At 39.5% G+C, this 24,765-nt stretch overlaps 1 protein-coding gene across 1 annotated transcript in view; it reads right to left on the bottom strand.

The window, feature by feature from the left end:
* Positions 1-1,130: 1,130 nt before the first annotated feature.
* PRORP (protein only RNase P catalytic subunit) overlaps positions 1,131-24,765 on the bottom strand; it is a 45,623-nt gene continuing 21,988 nt past the window's right edge. Inside the window, exons 6-8 of the mRNA XM_082760665.1 lie at positions 4,722-4,870; positions 3,067-3,262; positions 1,131-1,608 (exon numbers count right to left, since the gene is read on the bottom strand). Of these exons, the coding sequence (XP_082616791.1) occupies positions 1,468-1,608; positions 3,067-3,262; positions 4,722-4,870 (486 nt within the window). The 3' untranslated portion in view covers positions 1,131-1,467. The remainder of the gene's footprint in view (positions 1,609-3,066; positions 3,263-4,721; positions 4,871-24,765) is intronic.

Genomic DNA, 24,765 nt, shown 5'->3' with positions numbered 1-24,765 from the left:
AAGGAGATGTGGCAGTTGTTGGACTTACAGAATTGTAAAGACAAACTTCTGACAAATTAGAAGTAAATCAGTTTGAGGAGCAAGAGAAGACCCAATCTCTGCATTCCCGGAGGACTCCAGAAAGCAGATGACCTACCAGAGCTGGCACATTCTGCCAGAACAGGGGGTTGTCATGAACTCTACCAGCAACCTGATGAATTTAAAACCAAGGTTCTAGGTTAGCTTAAGAGGTATCCAGCTCCTCTACATTTTCTGTACATTATTTGAAGGACATGACTACGTGCCAAACAAACCTGCCGCTTTACAAACGGACACCAGGAGCAGAACAAGTGTCAGGACAGCTCCCTGTTGTGAAAAAAATAGCAGGGAACATGCTTGAACGCTAAGAGACATGAGGGAGCTTGTCATCAAACAGAAAAAGCTCAGAACTGCAAGTAGTATTCAAAAAGATCTGCATGATTCAGCTCAGTTTCAAACAGACTTCTTAGTGTGCAAGATAAATGTGACAAAATGCGATCCTTTAGCTGAGATTAATGTGGTATTTCCATGTTTTGGGGGGAGAGAGGCGTGCATAAAAATGGTAAATGGAATAAACGCATTTACGATAGAAACACAAATGACAACTTACAAAACAATCACTGTAATAGATACTACTTTTCGTGCTTTGGGAGAGGTTTCACTAAAATCTCTGTACAAAAATTAATTGTTGTATTATTGAATTGCTAGTTTTTGCCATTTTTGTTTAGAAAAAACAAGTATTTCCATAAGCAAATTATTCCAGTGATAAAAAATTCTGTCAGAAGCAGCAAATTTAAGACTGAAAGAACCAGACAATATTCCACTAGTTGTTTTTTCATTCTTACAGACAAAAACTTAATATATGTTGCTACAACAAATCTTTCACATTCTATATAATCAAATTAATTCTAATTAATGTGAGGAAGTATTAAGAGCTATGCGTGCCTGATGAATAGTAAACATGCCATTTGGCCCATGTACCTCTATTTATTGGATAGTGTGCAATACTGTTGCATGGTCAGCATGCCAGTTTTGAAGGCGCTCTGGAAGTCTTGTTTATTTATTTAAAGTACAAAGTTCATGAATTTCAGTGTAGATGAAAAGCTTGAGCAAAACCAGGTAAATAAAAAAACAAAAACACACAACCTGAAATTCCAGGAGGGAAAAACAAGTTTTAATTCAAAATCACATTGAGGCTACAGAAATTGCCAGTAAAGATGGAAATCGTGGACCTAATTCATCCCTGCTGGACCCCCGCTGATATTAACAGATTTACTTCAAGAATGATTTTGACAAAACACAGTTAATGAATTTTCTTTAGCTACATGCCTCACACAGTAATCCCGTAATTGCACTGCTGTTCTATGTGTATTCTGTTCTTAGTTGGCAGCAGGGATTAAAATAAAAAATAATAAAAAAAAAAAAAAGAAGAAAATTCAGGTTGTGCAATTACACTCTTCTGTACTTCCGATGAAGGCAGAGCCATTTTCTTGGCACTCGATATGAATATTTTTCCTCATAAACGTCTTTATAGGGGATATGCCATGTGTCCCCTGTAGTCTGTACCACAATGTCATAACTGAAAGCAGGCTGTAGGATAAACAAACAAACAAACAAACTTGTTTTTAGACTTTCCATGATATGCTACTGAAATACCATTTATAGCTAGTTATAAGTTCCAACATTTTCCTTAGAAATCTCCATGGATTCATCTCTTTAACAACTCTCATTTATTTCCCCACAACAAACAAATTATAAATTTTAGCACTGAAGGAAAAACTAAAACATCTTTCAGTATTTTGTGGTCTAGGGGTCATTATAAATGGCTAAAAAAATACGTTTTCAATCTCCACCAGATAATAATGACTTGAACATAATGCACTGAATTTTCAGAGAAAGCAAAGTTTTTCTGTTCGGTTAGATGAAATCAACTGGGATTTAGCTCAGGGTGTGGAGTTTACCAGTTTGAACTGATAAAGTACATTAATGACATCCTGTGTTTGTTCTCCCACTGCACCTCTTTGCAGAAATGATTTGCTCTATGCCGAGGAGGATATAAGAAAAGGGGTTCTCAATAGCACGTTCCAAAGCAGCCAGTCAGCCAAATAAAAACTATTCTTCTGGTCTACTCTGTTACAGATATACTAACTCAGCATACATAACCCAAATAGAAAAGATAATTGGTTTGCAATTATGGCTCTCAGAACACATTTTAACTGTGTGTATAATCTTGGAAGTCTACAACTGGGAACGTGTGATACGCAAAACCTGCATGGGAATTAAGATGTGAAAATTACTAGCCCTGCTACAACAAAAGAAAGAAACAAAATGCAGCTAAAGCTGTGTTACTCAGGTAACCCTGCATCCAATTTTTGGTTCCATAGAAAGAAATGTATATGGCAGTACTGAATGAAAGGCTGTCAGTCTTACATGCTTATAAGCCTGTATCTCTGCAGTCTGACTGAAGTGATGAACATTAATTTACAGTTTTAACTCGAGCAGCAAGGAAATGAATCTGCGTATGTGCAGTATTCCTTTAAGCCAGCAATAACAACAAAGAGGGATCAGACAACAAGAAACTGTAGGATATGGAATGGCACGTGATGAATTTTTCCCTAGAAAAATCTTAGAACAGCTGCACTCCTGTTAATATACTTTCATGGATCACGAGGACTTCTGTCTCCTAAACAAAAGCAGTAGAGCATTCTGCTATACGATGATATAATGCTTGGTATGCTGTGATTTCAGTAGCTAAATATCGACTACAAACATGACTATTCTGGGCTCTCTTTCATGAAACTTTACAGATATGTTAGGATAATATTACAGTGAATACTGAAATGCCTGTATTTTCCAAGGGCTGCTTCTTTAACATTAACAAGTCTGTGTCACGCCTTATGAATATAGTGAATTTTCAGTAAAAATGGAAGTTTTGAGCCAAATCCACCTCTTATATTCCAACAAAAATCTTTTTGCCTACTGAGCTTGAAATCATATATATTTAACAAACACGCTCTGTGTGCTTTCTGAACGTAGAAGAAAACTTACCAAAAATTTCATAGGATTTCCTCCTACAGAAGGAAAAAGGACTATTTGGTGTCCACGCTGCCACTTACGGAACAGATGACGCGTCAGGCTGTCGGAAAGACAAGCTTTGTGATCCCGGAGGAAGTCTCTCGTAACGAACTTGCAGCGTTTGCCGGATCGAAGAGTGGCATATAACAAGAAGGCATCATCTTCAGAACTTAACAAAACAGATGGAAAAGACAGACATCATTCACAAGGCTGTAATTGGCTGCAGGAAATGAATCAAAGGCTGATCTGGGATTTATTCATCAGCATCACTGAAAATTCCCACTGCTACTCTAGGCCCCTGATAAAATAAATAACTTCTGCTCACCATGAGGCACCAGAAGTCAGAGATTACAATAAAAATTGCGTGCTACACAGAGCACTCTTCCCTCTCATCACTGTCTGGTAATATAATGATATCATCTTTTGCTATAAAACTTAACAGTACAGTATGTGGAACAGAACTACTGAAACTAGTAAGGGTAGCCCCAAAACATTTTTGGAATGCAAACAATAATCACCCACCAACAGCATGAATCTGTGAGTCTTTGTCACATGGGTGAATGAACTTCCAAAAAGGCCTGACAATTATTTGCAAAATGTATTCAATATTAGCTGCTGTTAAACTGAAATAGTTTTAGGGAAAAACCTCTAAAAGTTCATTTATAATGGGCAGGAGTTACCCCCTGGCTGACGAAGGTTCAGAAGCAGAACTTTGCTTCAAACAACTTACTGATTGCTATGGATTACTCTAATAGTTCAACCGACATGACTTGAGATTAATGGGGCTCTCCTCTCCATCCTTTGGTAACTGTGTCCCCTTTGTTGGTGCTCAGATAGTAGAAAAGAAAGCAATGTGATTCAACAGCAAAGAGGACAAGGGCAAGAACTAGAAAGGTGATGCAGGAGAACAGATCTGAAAGAAGGAGACAGAAGAGACTTGGACTGGCTGTTGGGACAAGCAACGTGTTCAGAAGTTCTGGGAACTGGGAGAACACAGGAGCAGTGGCAGAGACAGGCAAATGATCAACAGAGCCCAAATCAGATGGAAACTAGGTGGAGCTGGCACTGAAGGAAGACTGAGACTCATTATAAAAGCAGGGCAAGGAGGGGGACACTGGGGTGGAGGCAGAGACAAGTAAATAATTTACAGTCTTGGACAAGCTTGAGCGGACAGGAGCAGTCAGTCTGTTTCCACTCAGAAATATTCTACCACAGGAGCAAAAGGGAACTCCTTGCTCCAGACTCTCCACGTTCCTCTGCTACCAAGCATCACTGGGCAGGCAGAAACCTCATCTCCCTCTGAGCAGGGTTACACAGCAAACCACGACAGTTTACTGAGGTATGCTGTAAATTCAGGCCAGTGTGATCCTTGACGGTGCTTTCAACAATTACGTATCATGGGAAACCATACAGATGTCAGCCCAATTCTAAGTGATGAAATTTTACAGAATGCATCTTTTAATATGTATCATTGTTTGCAGCAAGTATAGCAAGGGATATGTTTCTCTTGCACGTATAAAACTGGAGATACAAGTAAAGGTACTAAAACCTATAGCTGTTAATACTGACTAAAGGCACATAAATCAGGTGTTGATCTCTGTCAAGCTTAGCCTCTTTCTTCAACTTACATATTTTCAGCAAAGAAGAAGTCTGCCTTATTCTGCATCTCCTTCATAATCTCTCTTTTCCAGTTTGAAGAGTTGACCAGCATGTGTTTGCGGCCCAGCACAAGCAAGCGGGCATTGTTTTTTGCCAGGCAGTTGACAGCCTCAAATAGCTGCAGAAAACAAAAGCAAAACCAGCAATTTCCTTAGCTGTAAGACAAGAATGGCAGGAAACACTTTCACATCTGCATGTCAGGTAGACGGACTTCTGGCATACCCTCGTTTCCTACAGTTCTTACCTGCAACACAAGTTATGTAGATAAGTAACCCGAGTCTATAATAACAAAGGAAACAACAACAACAAAAAAGATTGTAGGAAGCTGTTCTCAAAACACAGAAAATGCATTGCTATTTTCAGCCTTTCCAGCTCTTGCAGGTTGACATGCCTGCATTCAGTAGGAGATTTCAGAAATCCAGAGCCAGCTGAGGGACCTGAATCACTTTGGGATTCAAGTAGTATTTCGCCCTGGGAATGATTCAGCAGAGAAGCCTTTGTTGGTATTGGGGAGGACCGAGCCCCAGCCTCACAGCCGCTCCAGCCCCACCTGTTGTCCAAACTCCAGAACTGCATCTGATCTGGGCTGTCCTGTGGGGAAGAAGCAAGCTACAGCAGAAGGAAATTCGTGACCTCAGGAATAAGGGTTTGTGAAAGCCACATCCAGGCCAGCCTCCCACTTATGAACCAACATCCTGAGGTGACAAATTCACTGCGATGCTGGCAGCTCTTCAGAGGGACTTTTTGCCTGCCTCTGAGCTGTGCCAGTTCAGCAATATGTGCTGCTCTGGACGGGCATCGGGGCCACGACTGCTGCCTTGGCTTCCCCTCCCTGCTTCACCCAGAGGTGACAGCACAGACTGACCTTCAGCCTGCAGACTGGTACCACGGTTTGGTCACAAAGCAATGCTGTTTGAATACTGCCCAGAAAGAGGAAAACTCTTTCTTGAGACTGAACATCGTGTTTGAAGGCCAAGGACTGTATGCTCAACCTCCAGGGAAAGGTGTTTCCTAATGTGCAACTCTGTTTGCTGATGTGCAATCTCCCGATTTTACTCTAATCCCCCTTTATAGCTTTTCTAGCTACTTCCCTCTTCCTTATTATCTCTTCTCCCTGCTATACCTCCAACTACCTTTCTCTTTCTCTTGTTCTTTCCTCTCCTTTTATGATCATTATCATTATTTGTTATCATCAGCCTTTGTTCCAGGAAATAGAAAGATTTTTTCTTGCAACCCTAGAGTACAACTTGGCAATGCCTTTGGTTTGACCTACCTGGAAGTAGCAGTGGAAGGGGTACTCCCACTCATTCTTGTCTCAAGCCACACATCGCCACCACTTCAGTGGCACGGGATCTAGCAATGTCCCAGCTACCTGTGAGCTCACCAATCCAACAAGAGATTGTTTTATTCTCTGCAGGGCTGAGCTTGCAGCCACACTACTGAAAGACCTGACACAAGGGGAAATTATGGGAAGAAATCACTGGAGGTAGTGAGGCCAGCAAGTGTGAGTGCCCCTTTCGGCAGAGGACCTGCAGTCAGCTCAAACCAAGTGTGCCACGTATCTGGCAGTCAGATGGACCTTCTTCTCCTACAGTTTATTAGAATACATGGCTCTCTACTATGAAGGGCTTCTGGGAAAAAAAAATGAGGTGTGGGTATAAATTAGCTACAGTTTTGCAATGGACAAACTCAAACCAGCCTTAAATCTTAATAAAATCAACTGGACTCACCATTAAAAACAAACAGAATCTCCTGCTTGCATAACAGCATGTTGTCCCTCCTCTAGTTGCCACAAAGATTAAACTTTACTTACACAAATAAAACATAGAAGATAGAAATTGGTTTTGATTTCACAAGATGCAAATAATTTTGTTCTGCACACCCCCTTGCCTGACACAACTTTACAAAACAGCATTTCATCTCATTTTGGGCTTGGGCACTTAACAAGGGTGGTCTACAGAGAGGCACAGAACTTATGTGGGGGGTTTCCCTGAGTGTGTCTACTCCCACGCCTGGCGGCTTCTCAAGAAAGGAAGACATGAGACACACAATAATAACACTCGCTTTAGTCATAGAGGAAAATCAACATAGTACTGTTAACGAAGAAGCAGAAGTAGTGATATCTCGCTTAGAAAGAAAGAGTATTTTATTAATCTCATATTTCCAAAAGTTAGAGAGTTGTTATCTACCACTACACAATGCACATTTGCTATAGGCAGCAGCTTTTTTGTCGAGCTCTATGAGCAACAGCTCCGTGTAGAGGCACCCTCTGAATGTTCCCACACTAGCTGGGCAGCAAACCTCAGATGTTCAGCTGGATAATTGTTCAAAAAGCAGCGTGTGGAAAACATTTAAAAATGTGCAGCACACACATTCCCCACGTTATTCATTTTCTCAAGAATGAGGATTACAAAATTAGTAAAAGAATGAGCTTTTATAAATATATAACAGATATTATAATAGCATATATAATAGTAATACCTAGTATTATCACTATTTACAAATATTATCTTTCAAAATTGGTCAGCAGAGCATATGAAAACCTCATTTTCTCTGAAAACTAGAACTGTGAACTGCCATTTTGCAGGGAAGAGAAAATGAGCATGGTTAGGCTGACTCCTTCAATTCACGTGGCCAGATGCGGCTGAGCCAGAGAAACACCAGGAAGCTGTGAACTGCTGCTGTGCTGCACACATCACTGCCACGCAACAAGGTACTGCAAGTCCTACCGGATTATATAAATAGCTATCACTTCATTGAGTCTTATTTCTTTTCCTCTGACAGTGCACATCAGGGTCCATGCTTCTTTCTGAACCAGAGACATTTTAATCAACTGTCTGTAGAGATCACTAGATCCCTCCCCACAACATTCATGCTCATTAGGAGCTGCAGAATAGGATCTGTTTGCAATCCCTTTCAATTATCAGCTATATTTAAATAATCACTGTGCTGTCCCAGTCTTCGTTTAATGAGGTCTTTCTCAAGCTTCTCCTAAACACCTCACCGACAACGTGAACAGTTTCGTGTTCACAGCAGGTTAGCAAATTGGACTCGGATGGAGCCAGGGTGCAGCCACAAGGAAGTATGAAACTGCACACAGATCAGTGCTAGAGTGCAGACCACTGCTCACATATGTATGGTATCTCCCAACGTGGATCTTTGAAGCATTTTGATATTAATTTTTATAGGAAAAGCATAAAATGGATGCATGTGTACAGTGTGCATGCTCTGATTCTTATTTCTGCACCCTAAGCTGTGGATCAGTGGAAGAGCAGCAAGCTCGTACAGTAGCCTGGCTGAGTGCATACATTTATCTTTCCTTGGGACAGTCCCGGAGATAAAGGCAGGCAGCTATTTCCCCACAAGTAAATGAATATTTGTTTTGTATCTGCACCAATGCAATTTCATGGAATTTCCCCTCCACCACCACGCTCCTGCCCTCATAGCACAATGCACCTTTTTTTTTTTTTTTTTTAATTTTTCAGTTGTGCTGATACCTTCTTTTCGTGGGGCCATGAGCTCACACTCAAGGGCAGAAACTCCTGGATCAGAGGAACCAGAGAGCACAAACCCCACAGCAACCTGCTGGGTTTTAGCCACGTTATACAATCCCACATTACATAAGCCCAAGCTTTGCCAATGTGAAATAGAGCAACTGAAAATGCTGTAGCTGGTAATTTTATATTTTAAAAATCATCAAGTTATACCTTAAAAGAATCACTTTTCAGGTGAGGATTAACTATTAACATATTTGCATTGGAAGGGAATGCTTCAATACCAATTCCTGGGAATAGTTCTGCAGCAACCCCCATGCCCAATTCTGCACAACTGAACAAGGCTAAAACACCGGAGTTAAGTTGAAGGGGCAGACAGTCCTCGTCCCATTGGAAAACATATCCTCATTCTTTTAGCTGTACAACAGCCTCATGAAGTAAATGCATACTTAAATCTCCGTTTTACACAAGTGCATGATGCAGCACAAGGAAGGTGGGTGAATTACTCCACCTCATACAGGGAACCATGAGCAGAGCAGGGTACGGATTTCCTACAGCCAGTCATCTACTCTCATCACTTGATCACCCAGCGCCACGTGTCCCTTTTCCAAAGGTTAGCTTTCTGTAAGACAACCTTTCTCCTTGGACACTGCCGGTGTTTTCCCATTTGGCGGATGGGAAATCCCTAAACGCTGTGCTCAGAGGCACACCCTTTGGCCCTCAGCAAAAGGTGGTGGCTCACCTGCCTACAGCTATAGCAGGAAAAAGAAACCAGAAAGTTTAAATCAGTTTAAATTTGTTGTTAATAAATCATGTGAGACATTTTCTGAACATTTGGTTTTACTGGTTGCCATTTAAAAGCAAAACACACCTACGGCCTGGTATCTGCTAATAACAGCAACAAACTGCTGAGTGTTGCTGCTATTTATTTTCACCTGCTGTCAGTGCTGCCTCCCACCCAGTCCCGGAGCTGTGCAAGTGCAGAGGAAACCTAAAACCACCCCACTGACCACAGGTACAGAGCTGGCCTGAGCACACCATCAAGCGGGGCTGAGCACGAGCGCTCTCCATGGGGTTATGCAAGGGAACACTTCCCACCATCAATACATTTATTTGATTTAGTTTGATCATTTTTAGTTCCCTTTTCCAGATTGCAGATAAAGAAGCTCAAAAAACGTGCACTTAAGCGCCACACAGGAGAGCAAGCCGTGCCGGGACATGGGAGGTATTTCCCCAGCACGACCAGTGCAGCAGGGAGGGCAGGGTGTTGCCTCCCAGAAATTTAACAACCAAACCAACCTAATCTGTCACTTTTCCACCAAGCCCAGTCATTTCGCTGAAGCAGATTCAACACCATTATCAAAGCAACAAAGATAATGGAAGCTGCTTCTTATATTCCCTACATTATTGCTGATGACACAGGGTAAATTAGTCTCAAAGTCCTCAGTGTAAATTAGTCTCAAAGTCCTCTTCCCTCAAATGCAGAGGCTGCATACACGTTTCTTGGTTTCCTGCAGATTCCCTTCCCCTGAATAGAAAGGGGCAGCTACTTAGAAGAGAAAGTGGTAATGGATTAATAAATAACAGCAGAAGCTCGAGCAGCCTGGGTTACTACTGCTGGAGACAGGCAGTACCTAACTCTTGGGAATTATCCTCTACAATACTGGAGGTTTCTGTAGTGCTGCAGTTACAATGCTGTTGGGAATATTTGTATGCCGTGTTACAGCACGACTGTGCAGATTGATGCAACACACACATCATCATGCAAAACTCTACCAATGACACCACTTTACACATCAGGACAGCAATCACGCAACGCTTAACATGTTTCTACCTGTCTACGTTGACTCCACACCTAGAAATGCCGTATCCTCTCCTGAGCACGCACACACACACACATGCCTTAACTTCCACGACTCATTAGAATTTGCGGTTCACTTTTAGGTGCCAGCTTTTGCTCTTGCCTTCACAGCGAACTCTGGCAACCAAAGGCAGAGTATGGATTGAACAGGAAAACTAAACCACAGAAGCAAAGATATCCAAGTTGATTTCACATAGATCGAGGACGGTACAGCAGCCTCAGTCTGCCCAGAGGAGATGATGCCCAAATGCAGCTCTGCTGTTTGCAGAGAAATTGTTATTCAGAGGCATCCAAGGGATGCTTCTGCAGCCAAGTGCAACCTGACTGTGTACCAAGACCCTTGGCGTTTCAGCAGGTGCCGATGTTCCCGTTGACAGCAAGTGCATCCTGACTCGCGCCTTCTTGATTCCCAAGTACCGTGGAGAGTAAAGCAGAGTTATAAAGAGTGACCTTAAACGGATTCAACTTAGGAACAGAAGCAATAGCATGTTTTATATTTTCCTGTTTACACAGTGTCCTGGATATTATCCCAGTAATAGAGATACCTTTAATTACTACTATACTTGACTTCAAGTGAAGGTGGAACCTGCTCAAAATAATCTGTGAAACAGCCCTGAATGCGGAAGTAGCATGTTCATAATTAGACTCTGGCATTAAATTCTGCTGTATTATAGACTACAGGTAAATTTTCCAATTCCAAACAAGCTTGAAGAGACACCTCTACAAAACAAACTTCTGTAAATTACCGTTACATTTAGAAAAGCTGTTGCAGATTTCTTCTATGCAATGTGAAGACAGGGATAGGTCCCCATCCTTCCTAGCAGAGATGTGAGTAAAAATAAAAAAGGTTCTGAAATAGATATTTTCTAATATACAATCTAATTACAGACATATCCTGCAATTATACCCAAAAGGCATGATGAGCAGTCATTGGATGAATAGCAAACCAGTACTTTCTACAAGAATCAAGTGGGATGCATGCGGAAACCAAGGACATCATATATACAAATTATACAAATCACTTTATTTGTGTGTGTGACATGAAGGATAGGGAGGCAGGTGCAGGACCATCAGCTGGAAGAAACACCAGCTTTTTGGAGTCTGTTTTTTCAGAACGGATTGCTGCTTTGAAGATCTCAGGCCCTTCTCCTCAGACCTTATGCCTCACAAACCTTGTAATGTCACCATTCTTGAATACACTTATGTCACTCTGTTTGAATGGTGGTATTTTCAAGATAATAGAATCCTAGAATCTTCAAGGTTGGAAAAGACCTCCAAGATCATCCAGTCCAACCGTCCCCCTACCACCAATGTCACCCACTAAACCATGTCCCTAAGCACCAGGCCCAACCTTTCTTTGCCCCCAGGGACGGTGACTCCACCACCTCCCTGGACAACCTGTTCCAATGCCTGACTGCTCTTTCTGAGAAGAAATGTCTTCTCATTTCCAACCTAAACCTTTCCTTACAGAACTTGAGGCCATTCCCTCTTGTCCTATCACTGGTTACCTGTGAGAAGAGGCCGACCCCCAGCTCCCCACACCCTCCTTTCAGGCAGTTGTAGAGAGCAATAAGGTCACCCCTGAGCCTCCTCTTCTCCAGACTAAACAAGCCCAGTTTCCTCATGATCTTCAGATGAGTAAAGGTCAACCATGGATAAATAAAAGAGAAATGGATAATGATAACGGTTAGCAAAGCATGTTATTAAATGAACAATGCCAAGAACTCCGAAATGATGGCTAAAGAAGTGATTAGGAGCTGGAGAACTGCTGATTTTCATAGTATTAATTTGTAAAAGAGAAAAACAGCTTTGTTCTTTGACTCTTACAACAATTTAAGACACAAACATTCCTTAGTTGCATAACTGAATTTTTGAAAGTTGAGTTTTGAAAGTCACTGCAGTGCCAGTTAAGTTTCTCAATCCACAAAAAAATCTGCTATGCAGCAACAGGTTTAGAATCACATGGAGACAAAGAAACAGTAATATTTTTGTTAAACATCTACAACAGCGTTTTTTTTTTTATCATTTAAAAAATTATACCATTGATTTAAACATGCAAACTGACCCATTGATGTTGGCTCTGTAATTATGAATTAGGCATAAAGATCATGACAAAGTGTGAGTTTGAAATCCAAAGTAGCATTTTTGACAAGGCAACAACTAAAACTGGGAAATGTCCATATTCACAAGGAAAATTTAGTAACACAGTCATTTTCTGCTTTTGTCACAAGTGTAGCAATGTAAAACTTCTTTAAGACTTCAGGAATTCAGAAACTCACAACCCACAGCAGCAGTCACAATCAATAATCTGAAATCCCCTCCTAGGCTGTTTGACCTAAGTGATCTCAGATGCTGCACCTCTCTACCACAGCCTGCATCTTCTACTACCCAAAGCATGTTGAAAAAAGGAGAGAGCATGGGTGAGAACTACAAAACTAGGCCATCTCACATGGCTCCTGTTGTTTGGGCTCCACAGTCTCTACTTGGCTGCACGACTTTGAGGGGCAAAAAGATTAGCCACATGGCTCCCAACCCTGTTTCCCATCTACCTTATTTCCTGCAGCTGTGTTTGTGGTAGAGAACATGGAGACTTCTGCTGGGAGAAAAGCAGGGGGGAGCACAGTTGCTCTGTCTATAAGCAATCAAATTCATCTATATACACATCAGAGGTTTATTCTTATGGACAGTCACATTTTTAATATAAGATGTTATTCTGAGACAAAACCAGGCAATAAAAGATGTAGGTATGATACAAAACATGGCTTATAAGCTTGGTTCATCTATTCCAAATGCAAACAGTTTTAGACTTTGTTTGTTCTCCCTGAAAATTACACCCTGAGGTACTTCTGCAGAAAGTAAGATCAAGCACCTGTGTCACTCAAGTCTTTTCAGGAATGAAAGCACAATTTGTTGGAATGCAATTCTTTAAATATTAAGGATAAGAAGTCTCTCTTGCATATGTTAAAGCTTTAAAATATAATCTTGCCCAAGAGATTAATTCTCCAGAAATAATGACAGGCTTGCAATATCATACTTAATAATTCCTGGATTCTTCCTGTCCTGGATAACTCCTTCCTCAGAGTTAAGTATCAATACCATAAATTAAATAGATAATTTTTTTCCTCAAATTGCAACTAAAAAAAGGAAATTCTAATGATAAAAGAATGACAGATTTTAATCACCTTGTTCTTTTCATAAGGTTTATTATGAAATCCAGAGAATCAATTTACACAAGTAGATCTGCTAAATCATGGCACAACACCCCTTCCAAATTTCAATAAATTCTGTTTGGAAGACTCTCTCTTAATCTTCTTCTCAAGCCATGTTACTCAGGTTATGGCTCAAGACATTAAAGAAAGAAATACACCTACGTTTCCAGTTGTTGAATGACTGAAACTAGTAATTGATGTTCTGGATCAAAACTTAAGTTCATGCAAACCTGTAACCTATTTCTTTAAAAAATAGTACCAAATGATTCCATTACCCTTATTTTAATCCTTTAACCTCTCCTGTCTTCTCTATTTTTTCTATGTATCCGATTTGTTGCATACTTTCATCTCTCCTTTTATTCATCTCCTTTCTTGCAACAAAGAAAAAACAGCAAGATCTTCACAAAACTCATGGGGCATCTTACATGGATTTTTTTTTTAATTCAGACTTCTCCTGGGAATTCACTATTTTGTATCAAAACCTGAGGATCTTCAAAGTATGAAAGATTTATCAATATCAACCCTTGACACCCAGGAAATGAGATAGGTGATTCTCTCTATCAGTGATTATACAACAGTAGGAAAATAAGCATATAAAAGTTCAAAGGACACAAAGTCTGGCTTATGTGTTTCCACATCTCAATACTATCCTTTGTTCTCATTCTTGAATTCTTCCTGCTTGTGCTGCTGTTTCCTCAACAGTACCTTCTCACTGTTCACTACACATAGTTTTATTGCACTAAGTACTGCATAAATATCCCCATTATTTTCATGAGCAAGTAAGTTATATATAAATGAAAAGGTATAAGGTTTTACTTATTTTTGTATAGGCTACAGAAGTAAAACTTCATCTGTCAGTGATATAGACAGAAAATATATATGGAAAAGTTGTCCCAGCTGAAGTCTCAACTTCAGGAGTCAGCCATCTTTCACTGGAAACCCAGCTTGACATTACACTGGTATTTTTGCATTTCTACTATTTCTATAGCAGTTATATATAAAAAACTTATATAAAAAACTATCATTTCTCATTGTAGAAAGAATGTAAAAAGCTAGCTATTAGAAAGGAATATTTGTGAATTATATGCAGCTGTGCCAGTCTTTGATCTTGACAGGCTGAGTCAGAAGCTATGTTTAAGCACTGAAAATCCAAAATGTGAGCAGGACCTCTGGGTGTTGGTGGCAATGGCGGTGGGTCGTTATGAAAATGAAAACACAAGATCGACTGATCTTTTCCACAGATAGGAAATAACTTGGTGCAGGACTGAAATCAGCTTTGTAAGATTGAAACTGACAGTTTAAAAGATACCAATGTTGTAGCTCTCACCACTGTCCCATGCAGATGTCTGAACAGCGTCACTGACCTAGTCTGATGCTGTGTTTTCCCCCTCTCCCATCTGTGGTTCAAAAAGCCCCAGACGGTACTTTTATTCTTTGAGGAAAGGTGCTGCACCAGATGGGGAGATCAATGTTATGGCAGGCACTGCCTTCATGCAGTACAAGACACAGTAAATCCGTGCTTCTGCCGTGACAACCTACCTTTTAATAATCTAGAGACTTACAGAAAGACTTTAAAATACAGGCTATTTCTGTGCTCACAGGTAAACAGGCCTATGGTCCAGGTAGGATGGCACAGTAACCAACGGAACTCATCCATAAATCAACTGCTTGCAATAAATAAATAAATAAATAAATAAAATTAAACTACAGTATGAAGCAAATATTTATGACGCAATTTTCACACGATTTTTGTTCTGTTTCTTATTCCTACTATTTTGCATTTGCCTGCTACAGATTACTATGTAGAGCTAAAGAGGCTACCTCCAAAACCAGTTGTTCCTATAAGAGCCATTTTCCAGTCCTTAACACAAATAAATACTTTAACTCAACTACTCAAGTTTGGTGATTCCTCTTTGAAAGATGAAAAAGATTGTTTAATATGACAGAGAACATATCAAATGTTTTTTCTTCAGCAGGACAAAAATCAGCAGAAACTAAAGCACAAAGGTCTAAGGTGAAGGGGCAGCATTAAGGTCCTAGCCAGGTCTACCTACCCTGCACGCATACCTAGGGATAAGGGATTTCAGCAGACAGGGACTAAGGCAGGAATCTGTTTAATACTGGTATAAGCATAACTGGTATTTACCAGAAAACTTAGGGGGCTTTAATATTTCAGCATTATTCTTCTTGACACAGTTACTAACTTGAGTTGCACAGCACTGGAGACTCATGCTATTTTACTGCTAGTATCGCTGCTGCCAACATCTGGGCCTGGAGATCCTTGGCAGTGAAGGTCTGAAAGCCCCTCAGAGTGACTATGATCCACAAGATCTAATTTACTTTAATGCTTTTAATATAAGTTTATTGGTAACAATCTGCAGTACTCAGTATCTAAACACTGGCCAGGTCAGTGTTTATCTTAAGTATTTTTCTTTAACTCAGGAGATAAGATAGAGTATCTGACAAACAGATAATATTGTCAGCTCCCACAAATTAATTATAGATGATATTTGGCATTCGTCTAAAAGCTCCACCTCATGGGAACAAAGGGTTATATGAAAATCTTTGTCAACTTTGTCATTTTTTGCCCTTGTAGTCAGACAAATCAGCTTGTGAATATGATCACCAAAAAGGCTCAGGTAATAGAAGCCAAATAAGAACATTCCACCCCCTTTTTCATAAAAGGATCTACCTTCTTAAGGCAAATTTCATTTTGGGGACTCAGCATTATGGTTTCCAGCTGTCTGTATGTGACTACACCAGCCAGCCATTTAAGGAATTCTGCTGCATCTTTCCCTCCTTCGCCCATTCCTGTGGAGAGAATGCCTACCCAAAAACACCCCCTGCAGCACCCAGGTCCAAACATCTGTGCTCAAGTGTAAGGGACAGCTGTAGTTTCAGAAGTATTTTGTATATAGACAATAAGCCAAATGCATCAGATAATTCAATGTTAAAACTTTTTCATATTAGTGGTTATGATAGCTAGGCTGGCAGAGTGATGGGGCTTGTGGAAATGAGAGTGAGTGGGGCAAGAAAAAAAATTTATATTCTTTAGCATTAGTATTTCTGAAAGCCCATTTGGGGATGCCCATTCGGTGGAAAGACAGAACTCTACTCTGCGAGACATGAAAATATGAAGTATGACATATGTATCACTGAGAAGTGAAGATGTCAAAACCTCCACATCTTTTATTTTAAACCACTTCCTTTAACTGTTGAGTCTTAGGGCCAGCATGCATAAATGGATTTAGACAGTCAATACAAACCTTTACAGGGATGTCACATGTAAACACAAATGGATTTAGATGCTGAAAGCAATGTAGCAAAATTAACATTAGACAAGCCCAGGACGATGACTCTTAGTAAGGATCAGGGTAAATCAACATCATTAAGACTGTCTGGTTCTGCTCTGTGTCTATCCTCTTGCATCTCTCTTACTGCCACTTTATTTATTTATTCAAATATGTACCAACTTAGGACTACAGTGGAAGAAAATTCTTATCAATCAATCAATTAGGTAGTAATATAGGTAATACTAGCACTTAATAAATACCTATCTTCAATTTATAGAAACATAAATTGTCATTGAATGTGGAAGCTCCAATTGCAATGAACCACAAATCTAATACGCACCATCATACTAATTTTTTTTTCCATTGCAAAGCATAAGCAATACCTAGTTTACCCCAACATCACATAATTAGGAATAAACAAGGAGAGAAAGCATTAGCAAAGAGGATTCTTCCACATGAATATACCACCTAAGTCAGAAATAACTCCATTGAACCAGTGGATCTGAACTGGCTTTGAACTTCTGTTAGAGAGCTTATGCCTCTATGCTGATATGCTGATAAAATTGCTTGGAAAATAGAGTATATGACAACATCTTCAGCTTGTGACTCACCTGACTCATTATATCTTCAATGCATGTTTCCAGATAGAACTGTGAAAAGAACTGTTCAGATTATTAAAGAACTATCTGGTGAATAATAGATCAGGAGAAAACAGCATCACAAGTTAGTATCTCTGTGCAGAAAGGAAAAACACTAGATACTTGTAAATATTAGTGTGAAATATGTAAATGATTGGAAATGGAGAATTTCCTAAGAGGTAGGTTTCCTAAAAATACGTGGCAGGTCAGTAAGTACGACGCCAAAGACTAAGCATTCGAAGTAATTTACATTGCAGTTTTGGGGATCATATTTAGAGAAAAATATTTATAGAATAGAAAATACAGATTTTTATTTGATGGATACACATAAAAAGTAGAAGTCTATGAAGCATCTAAATGTTGTTTCATAGGGGTATTTCTTCATTGAATGGTTTTCAAAGTCTAATTTTTAAGACCTTGAGGTGGGTGTCTTTCTCTAGTGAAGAATTCTGTTGATGTACAGTGGTTAGTACCATGGGGCCGTAGAACCATGGCTACTAGTAATACACATACACAGTTTAAGCTTCTAGTTCATTCTCTATCGTTTAGAAAAATGCACATCAAAAGATCTAAAACGTCATAAAACCATGTAAGCAGCATGAAATATCATGCTAAGAAGCAAATATGGAAAGTATTTGGAGAGTTTCTGCAAGTACCAAACAATATTCTGTTGCTTTACACAAATAAATAGGAATGACCTTATACACAGGTCTCACCTCCACAGCAGTCAGCCAACTTGCTAACACTATCACTTGCTAACACTATCACTGCATGCCCATGAGGAGACCCAGCAGATAAAAGGCTCATTTTCAGGAGATCCTGCAACTCAGGGAAGATTTTGGAGTTTATTTCAACTTGGGACTTTTCTCCTAAAAGCAGTCTCGAGAAATCCCCATTCTTCAGAGTTCATTCTACATGACAAAAGAAGTACCCATGCAGATTAACACTGCCTGTGTTAGAAATTACCCTCTGGTAATTTTTTAATGACAATTTGAATAGCAGTAGCAAAGGTAGCCATAGCTTGTTTTTTATGCTCTTGGTACTGGTATTCTTACCATATCACTACTGCTCCTCATATGACACCTAGCAACAAAATCATTTACAACTCCCAGCATGTGTGATAATACCTTAATTATGTTTTGTATGGATAAATCAGGTCTGATTAGAACCATTAATAGACACACTTGCAAGGCTTCCAGGTATTTCATGTTTTATACTATTCCAGTATACTATGTTTTGATTGCATCGGTGTTTGGGAATTAGATGGAAGATGCCAAAACACTGTTCCCTTCTCCTGCTATCTCTGTTTAACCACATATTTAACCTCAGCAGAGGCGTACCACAAATGATCCACAGAAGACTGCAATGGTTTGCTGTAGTGTCACAGACTCGAACTGCCTTTCTGAGGCGCAATTAATTTTGAATTTTATTTAAAAACGTATATTAATCTCTTACAATTAAGTAAGAAAATATATTGGGAATTTTCATTCTATGAGATATAAGAATTTACTTTAAAAATAGTGAAAATTTCACAAAAAGCTTTGGCTTGTTACACTACCTACAAGAAATCTGCAAGACCTGAATACTTCAGAGTTGCTCACAGTCAAATGGGAGACCAGCACTTATATAGTGAAGCACTGCTCTCCCCAGTCCTATTTGAGGAGCTTACTCTTTAGCCCAAGAGTAGCCCTTATTTTCATCACATGCACTCAGGTACAGCAAATACCCTATCAAGAAAGGAACACAGTTAAAAATAAGAAAGACAGATAAATCCATGACACCTAACTTGTATAACTGTATGCAGTATTTTATTCCAGATGATTTATAAAGAGTATGTGCAACCTATTACAGATGGCCTGAAAAATTACAAGGTAGCTGTAAAGTGCAAGTGGGTAATACCCACCATTTTCTCAGCACATAAAGTAGAGGCCACCATACAAAATTATCAGACAGAAGGTTTAAAGGAAACAGAAGTACAGACATTATATCATATCTTCTGTCATTGTAAAACTCATTGCCACAGGATGCTTTGAAAAAAAGAAGTATTTGGGGAAAGTAATTAAATAAATTTATCACAGAAAATTCTATCAGTGGCAATTACATCTGTTATTCGGGAGGCAGTTTTTTCAAGAGTAAATAAATAAATAAGGGAGACTATAACAACAGGAATCATCCCTCCAAACTTGGTAGAATTTGAAGAGTGAGATCCTCTTGCCTATGACCTCTGCATCTGATGTACAAAATCAATACAAGACAAAGGTATGTTTTTCACAGTAAATGTTTGATGCAGGAAGTCATCTGTAACGGGAATGGTATTTTGGATAAGGATTAAGTGTTCCTACAATTTTTCAGTTTGAAATACAAATTCTTGTGAATTGTTTTTAAATAAGCATACTGCTAGTGCAATCGTGTTTGCAGTATGGAATCTTATCTGGTGAAGTTGATTCACTTAGAGATCAACTAGATTCAAATAGGACTTTGTAAACTATTTTCTTGTACCAGACAACATGAAGCAATCAGTTTACAGAGAGATTTAGATTAAAATCCATGGAGAATTCTACTCATTTTTTCCAGAATATTAAAATATTAATAATAATTATTAACTTTGGTTTTAAATTTCACTGCAGGTTTACAATCATTTTATAACTTCAATTTTATATGTATTTAACTACCTGTATAAACCTCTATCCCTATATACATACCTCTTTCACTCTAGCTCTACAAGTAGAATTCAACTAGAGAAAAAACAATAAATGCAGCTTAATAGCTTGCTGAATCATTAATCACCATGTCAATATACCGAGATCTCTGGAAATAACCCACTGTGCAAGAAAATCTAGGTTTTCATAACTTCATAAATAAATCCAAACGGAATTTAAGCTTCTGCTTTGCTGCACCTTTTCTCCGTGAGACACAGCTTCTAAACATGTGTACTTTCCTACTTCTACTAAAAATAGAATATCATTTATAAAAGCCAAGTGTGAATCAAAAATTTATTACTTTTCAATGTACATAAATCCAGATGTACATAAATGAATCCAATCATTGTTCTAAGGATTTTATCTATGTTACCTTTAAGATGACATACAAAGAAACAGCATTTCTCAGGCTCAAAGCAAATGCTTATTCTTGCACAGAATTGACCTATAATAAACCAACCATCACGTTTTCTGCCCTGCATCCCCTATGTTAATACCACTATTCAATAGGAGTTTCCAGACACGGATCACTTCTAAAGAAGCAGTTCTGTTGCCTAAAGACCAGGTTTCAGATCTGGAATCACAGCATACCTCTTATTGCCACATGATAACATTTCCATAATTAGATGAATCAATTGGGCTGCCCAAAGAAAGTTCACCTTTTGGTTTCCAAGGGAGAAGTGAAAACAGCATGACTGAAACTCACCCAGTTCGGAAGATACCCTCATTTGACTTCGTCACCCAGAGTTTAGTGGGACTTCTCCGCAACACAACAACCAACCTGTTGCTACAACTACAAAGTTCACCTGAACATGAATCATCAGGGCATGTTCATTCTGCTCTGTCAAATTTCAAGCTCATATACCTGGTGATGTACAAGAATGATTATTATGAAAGATATGCAATTCCCCTTATAAAAAAAGGAGTGCTTGGGTGCTCCTGTACTTAACATTCGATTTGCTCCTATTGCCAAATACAAAGGCAGAAATGATAAATACCAGAGAGGAACCACAACAGGTCACTACGTTAATCACAAGGTTTTTTTGTTTCGTTTTTTAAATTCAGCCTTATAGCCAGAGGCCAACAACAGTAAGGGGAGGCACCACCAGAAAGTATTGGACTTAGGCAGAAAATGACAGGGAGAGGTTGTCAAAATGCCTTATAGTCAGATTTCTTAGCCTGTTCAGTTTTTGCTGCTACATTCTTCTCACCAGGAAATGCAAAATCAGATTGGGTAACTCTAAAATGAAAGTGGAAGCAAACATTCCTACTACTTGAAGTAGCATTTCTAGAATCTCTGACACTCATGTCAAATACGCCTTCAACTATTCTGTATGTGTGTGAAGCTGAATGCATTAAATGCCCCTTTATTTCTCTTTTATCCACAAATAGAAAGTATCCAACTGTTCTGAAGAACTTCAAGGAGAAAAGATAAGACTCTTCAGACCTTTCCTCTAAGTTTGAAGCAAATGAGTCTATTCCCCTTCACCTCTCCTGAGGAGCTTAACAGCCTTGCTCTTCTTCTTGATCTAGTGGACAAAAATTCATGAACTGGATCTATCCTATTTAGCATGGCACAAATATGAGGGGGGATAAATTTCAGCTTATCAGTCTCTTACATGTGACTTCAGAGAAGAGATTCACTCAGTCCACCTGTTGAGATATTGAAGGACCCTCAGAAATTAACAGAGGAGAGATGAATGCACTGCTGAGTGTGACAGCCACACACCTCTAACACTAAAAATAAGTGCACTTGCAAGATTACCTGTTAGTACTTTAGCTTCTTTCTAAGACAGGGTCTGAATGTCAGGAGAAGTATCCTGTGACTAAACCAAGTGATGACCACATTACACATGTTGTAGGTGATTTTCAGTGCATCCATCAAAGATCTTCATCCTTATGATTTGAGCAATACTCAAAGGAAATGACAGCACAGTTCTAAAGACTACACAGATGTTGCAAAGACAGACATTTGTCCAACATTGAGTAACAGGGCAATGTTTAGTTATCATGGATATGTAAACTTGGACTATCATCAGAAGACAGAAAATAGAAAGATGGAAAAGGCTGGGAGCAAATAGACAAACACATCTGACGGCTCTGCTGAGTGGTAGGACAAGAGTTGGTAGGAGGAAGAATTGATGAATTGTCACAGTATGACAAATAAGACCTCTGTTGGATGTATTGATTCTGAACAGAGAATGACTCATGGATCTACTCAATTTTCGCTTCATTTAAAGACAGTAAAGTAGTTGAACAAATCACAGATGCTGCCAAATGAGTCAAAGAAGAAAGAACATTCTTTTCCATGCATGACTTGATTTGGGGCAAATTTATTAATAAACGCCTGTTTTGCAGGACAGCTCATACAGCGGAGCTCAAGTTTTGTATCAAGTATCAGTGTCTCACTAATTATGCAGTTGATCTCATATACATGTAGCATGGCTAAGAACAGAGTTGAAGACTAGGAAAAATCACCACATGAAAACATGAGTAATTAATTTTTTGTCAACTATATATATGTATGTGTGTACAGGTGTTACTTTTTTTCTGTGTTTTTTAGCCTCAAAGTATTTTTTACTAAGTCAAGACATCAGAGTGAAAGTTTTCTTTACTGTTTCCCCCAAATACCATACGCTCCAATACATTTTTTTTTATTTTTTAATGACAGAGGATTTATTGGTGCAGGAGACCTCAAAAAAACAAAATTGTATTTCAATATTGATTGGGGTTACTAATCCAAGAGAGTGATGGGTTAGTGTGGCTGGTTCTTCCTCCTCCCTTATCCCCTTGTTTTTAAATTCCTTCATTTGAAGAGCTATTCCCTTTGTCTTGATAGTTGGAGAATGAATCTTGACACTGGGAATAAAGTTCATAGCAAAAAATGGTTCCAAGCTGAATTACAATGAATGATACTTCAAAGTTCTTCAATTCTGTGGCTGCTTTTAGGCTTTCTTTCAAAACCATACTAAGACCAGTCATCATTTCCTTGTAGTCTACTATCCTATATCCTGTTCTCCTCCCCTGTCCTGATGAAAGTCTTCTCACTATCAGCTTTCCCTTCAAAGCTGAAACTTCTCTCTGTCCTCTTCCATACTACTAAAGCAGTCAGGGAGTCCAGGAATATCTAGCACAGAACCACTAGAACAGATAAAATTATGGTATTAGTTTTAAACTCTGAACTTCCTTGATAAAAATTAGAAAAATATTTAATATGAAAAAAAAAATCAGCAATAACCTGTGTTTGCTATGCCACTTGTGACCACGCAGTTTATTCAAACAGCCCTTTGGAGGGCTGGTTACTCAGAGAGCAACCTCCATTCAACAAGTTTGCTGTTTTTCCCCCCTGGAAGAAAGAGGAAATATCTACCAGGCATGCCCTATCCCCTCTGCTTATCTCAGCACCCCAGCTATAGCAACAACCCCAGCCTGCCCTTTTGAGCAGGAGGGCAGCTTTGGTGGCTCAGCTGGGTGACGGCTGCTGCAGGCGGAAGGAGGTGATGCAGGGCAGCTGCCAGCTGCTGCCACTGGGCTGGGATGGGAGGGGAACTGCAAGGCTCTGGCTTCATCAGCTGTTGTACAGGCCCACTACAATTTGCATGGGAATTATATGAACTTGTGTAGTCCAGTTATAGAAATGCTGGTTTAGTTTGGAAGTAACCGCTTTGAACTCTCCGCCAAGAGTGAAAACTATTTCTTTGTGCAGTATCTGCCTTAACAAATTCAGTCTGGAAGCATTTTACCAACCTTTTAGATGTCTGAGTTTAATACAGAGATCAGGGAGTGAAAAGTTAGGGCTGAGCTGGCCCCAACTGCTGAACTGTTTGAAGAAGGGAACTGTGAGTTTGCTTTGATCTGTCCCAACACACATTTGAGATATATATACTCAGCTATGTCTAAGACCAGCTGGGTACAGCTATGAAAGGAGCTGGCTGCATACCTCATTTACAATAGAGCAATCTCAATGTATATTTAAAATAGTGAAGTGCTCTCCAAATCGTGCTTGCCGATCATGCTCCCCCTGCCCGTCTCGCTCTCACCCCTGCCCTGGCCTTTACAATCTAGAGGTAGCTGGGAAGAGCTCAGAGGTCCCTGACCCCTCTCCCACATCCCAAGAGGGATGCTTCGGAGCCTAGATATCCTGCTTGCACTTAGAATCCCCTTGCTTCCAAGGAATACTTCTACCGAAAACAGTGATAAACAGGAAAAAATGCATCCGAGAGTTATGTAACAGTTTGTGTTTCAGAAGACAACCGGATGGCCAGAGCGTGGAAATTCCCTCTCTTGACCTTTATAAGGTGAAAGGCAGGAACACCACAGGGAGTCGGGGCAGCAGGGAACAGGGAGTTCCAAATGTCATTGTGTAGCTGCAGATTGATGTAATTACATACACCTGGAGGAGAGGATTAACTCTAAGTCACGACACAGCCAGAATGAACTTTGCTTAGTCAAACTGCAAGGATAGCTCAGTTTATAAACTGCCAGCTTTGCAGTACAAATTGTGACTGACTCATCAAGGCAAATACACATCAGGTACAGTCTTAAATAGGAACAGAATGTAATGCCCAAAAACAGACACATGACAACTATTTTACACTTTACAGGAGTCTGTTTCTATTGTTTGGATTATATAGCAAAAATAATTTAAATTCCGTGGTATCTTTTAATTAGGAATTAATTATAATGTCTAATTTAAAATGACACACTAAGTTGCAAAGTGCCGAAAAGAGGTACTTGCTAATATCCATTGCTGCAGCTTTACAGCGATCGCCTTCAAAAGCGATGCTCTCACCACTCCCTAGCCCTCAAAAATGCTTGT

Source organism: Aythya marila (genome assembly GCF_965140915.1).
Source record: "Aythya marila genome assembly, chromosome: 5".
In the NCBI taxonomy this organism is placed as follows: domain Eukaryota; kingdom Metazoa; phylum Chordata; class Aves; order Anseriformes; family Anatidae; genus Aythya; species Aythya marila.
This window is presented reverse-complemented; position numbering and strand designations above follow the sequence as displayed.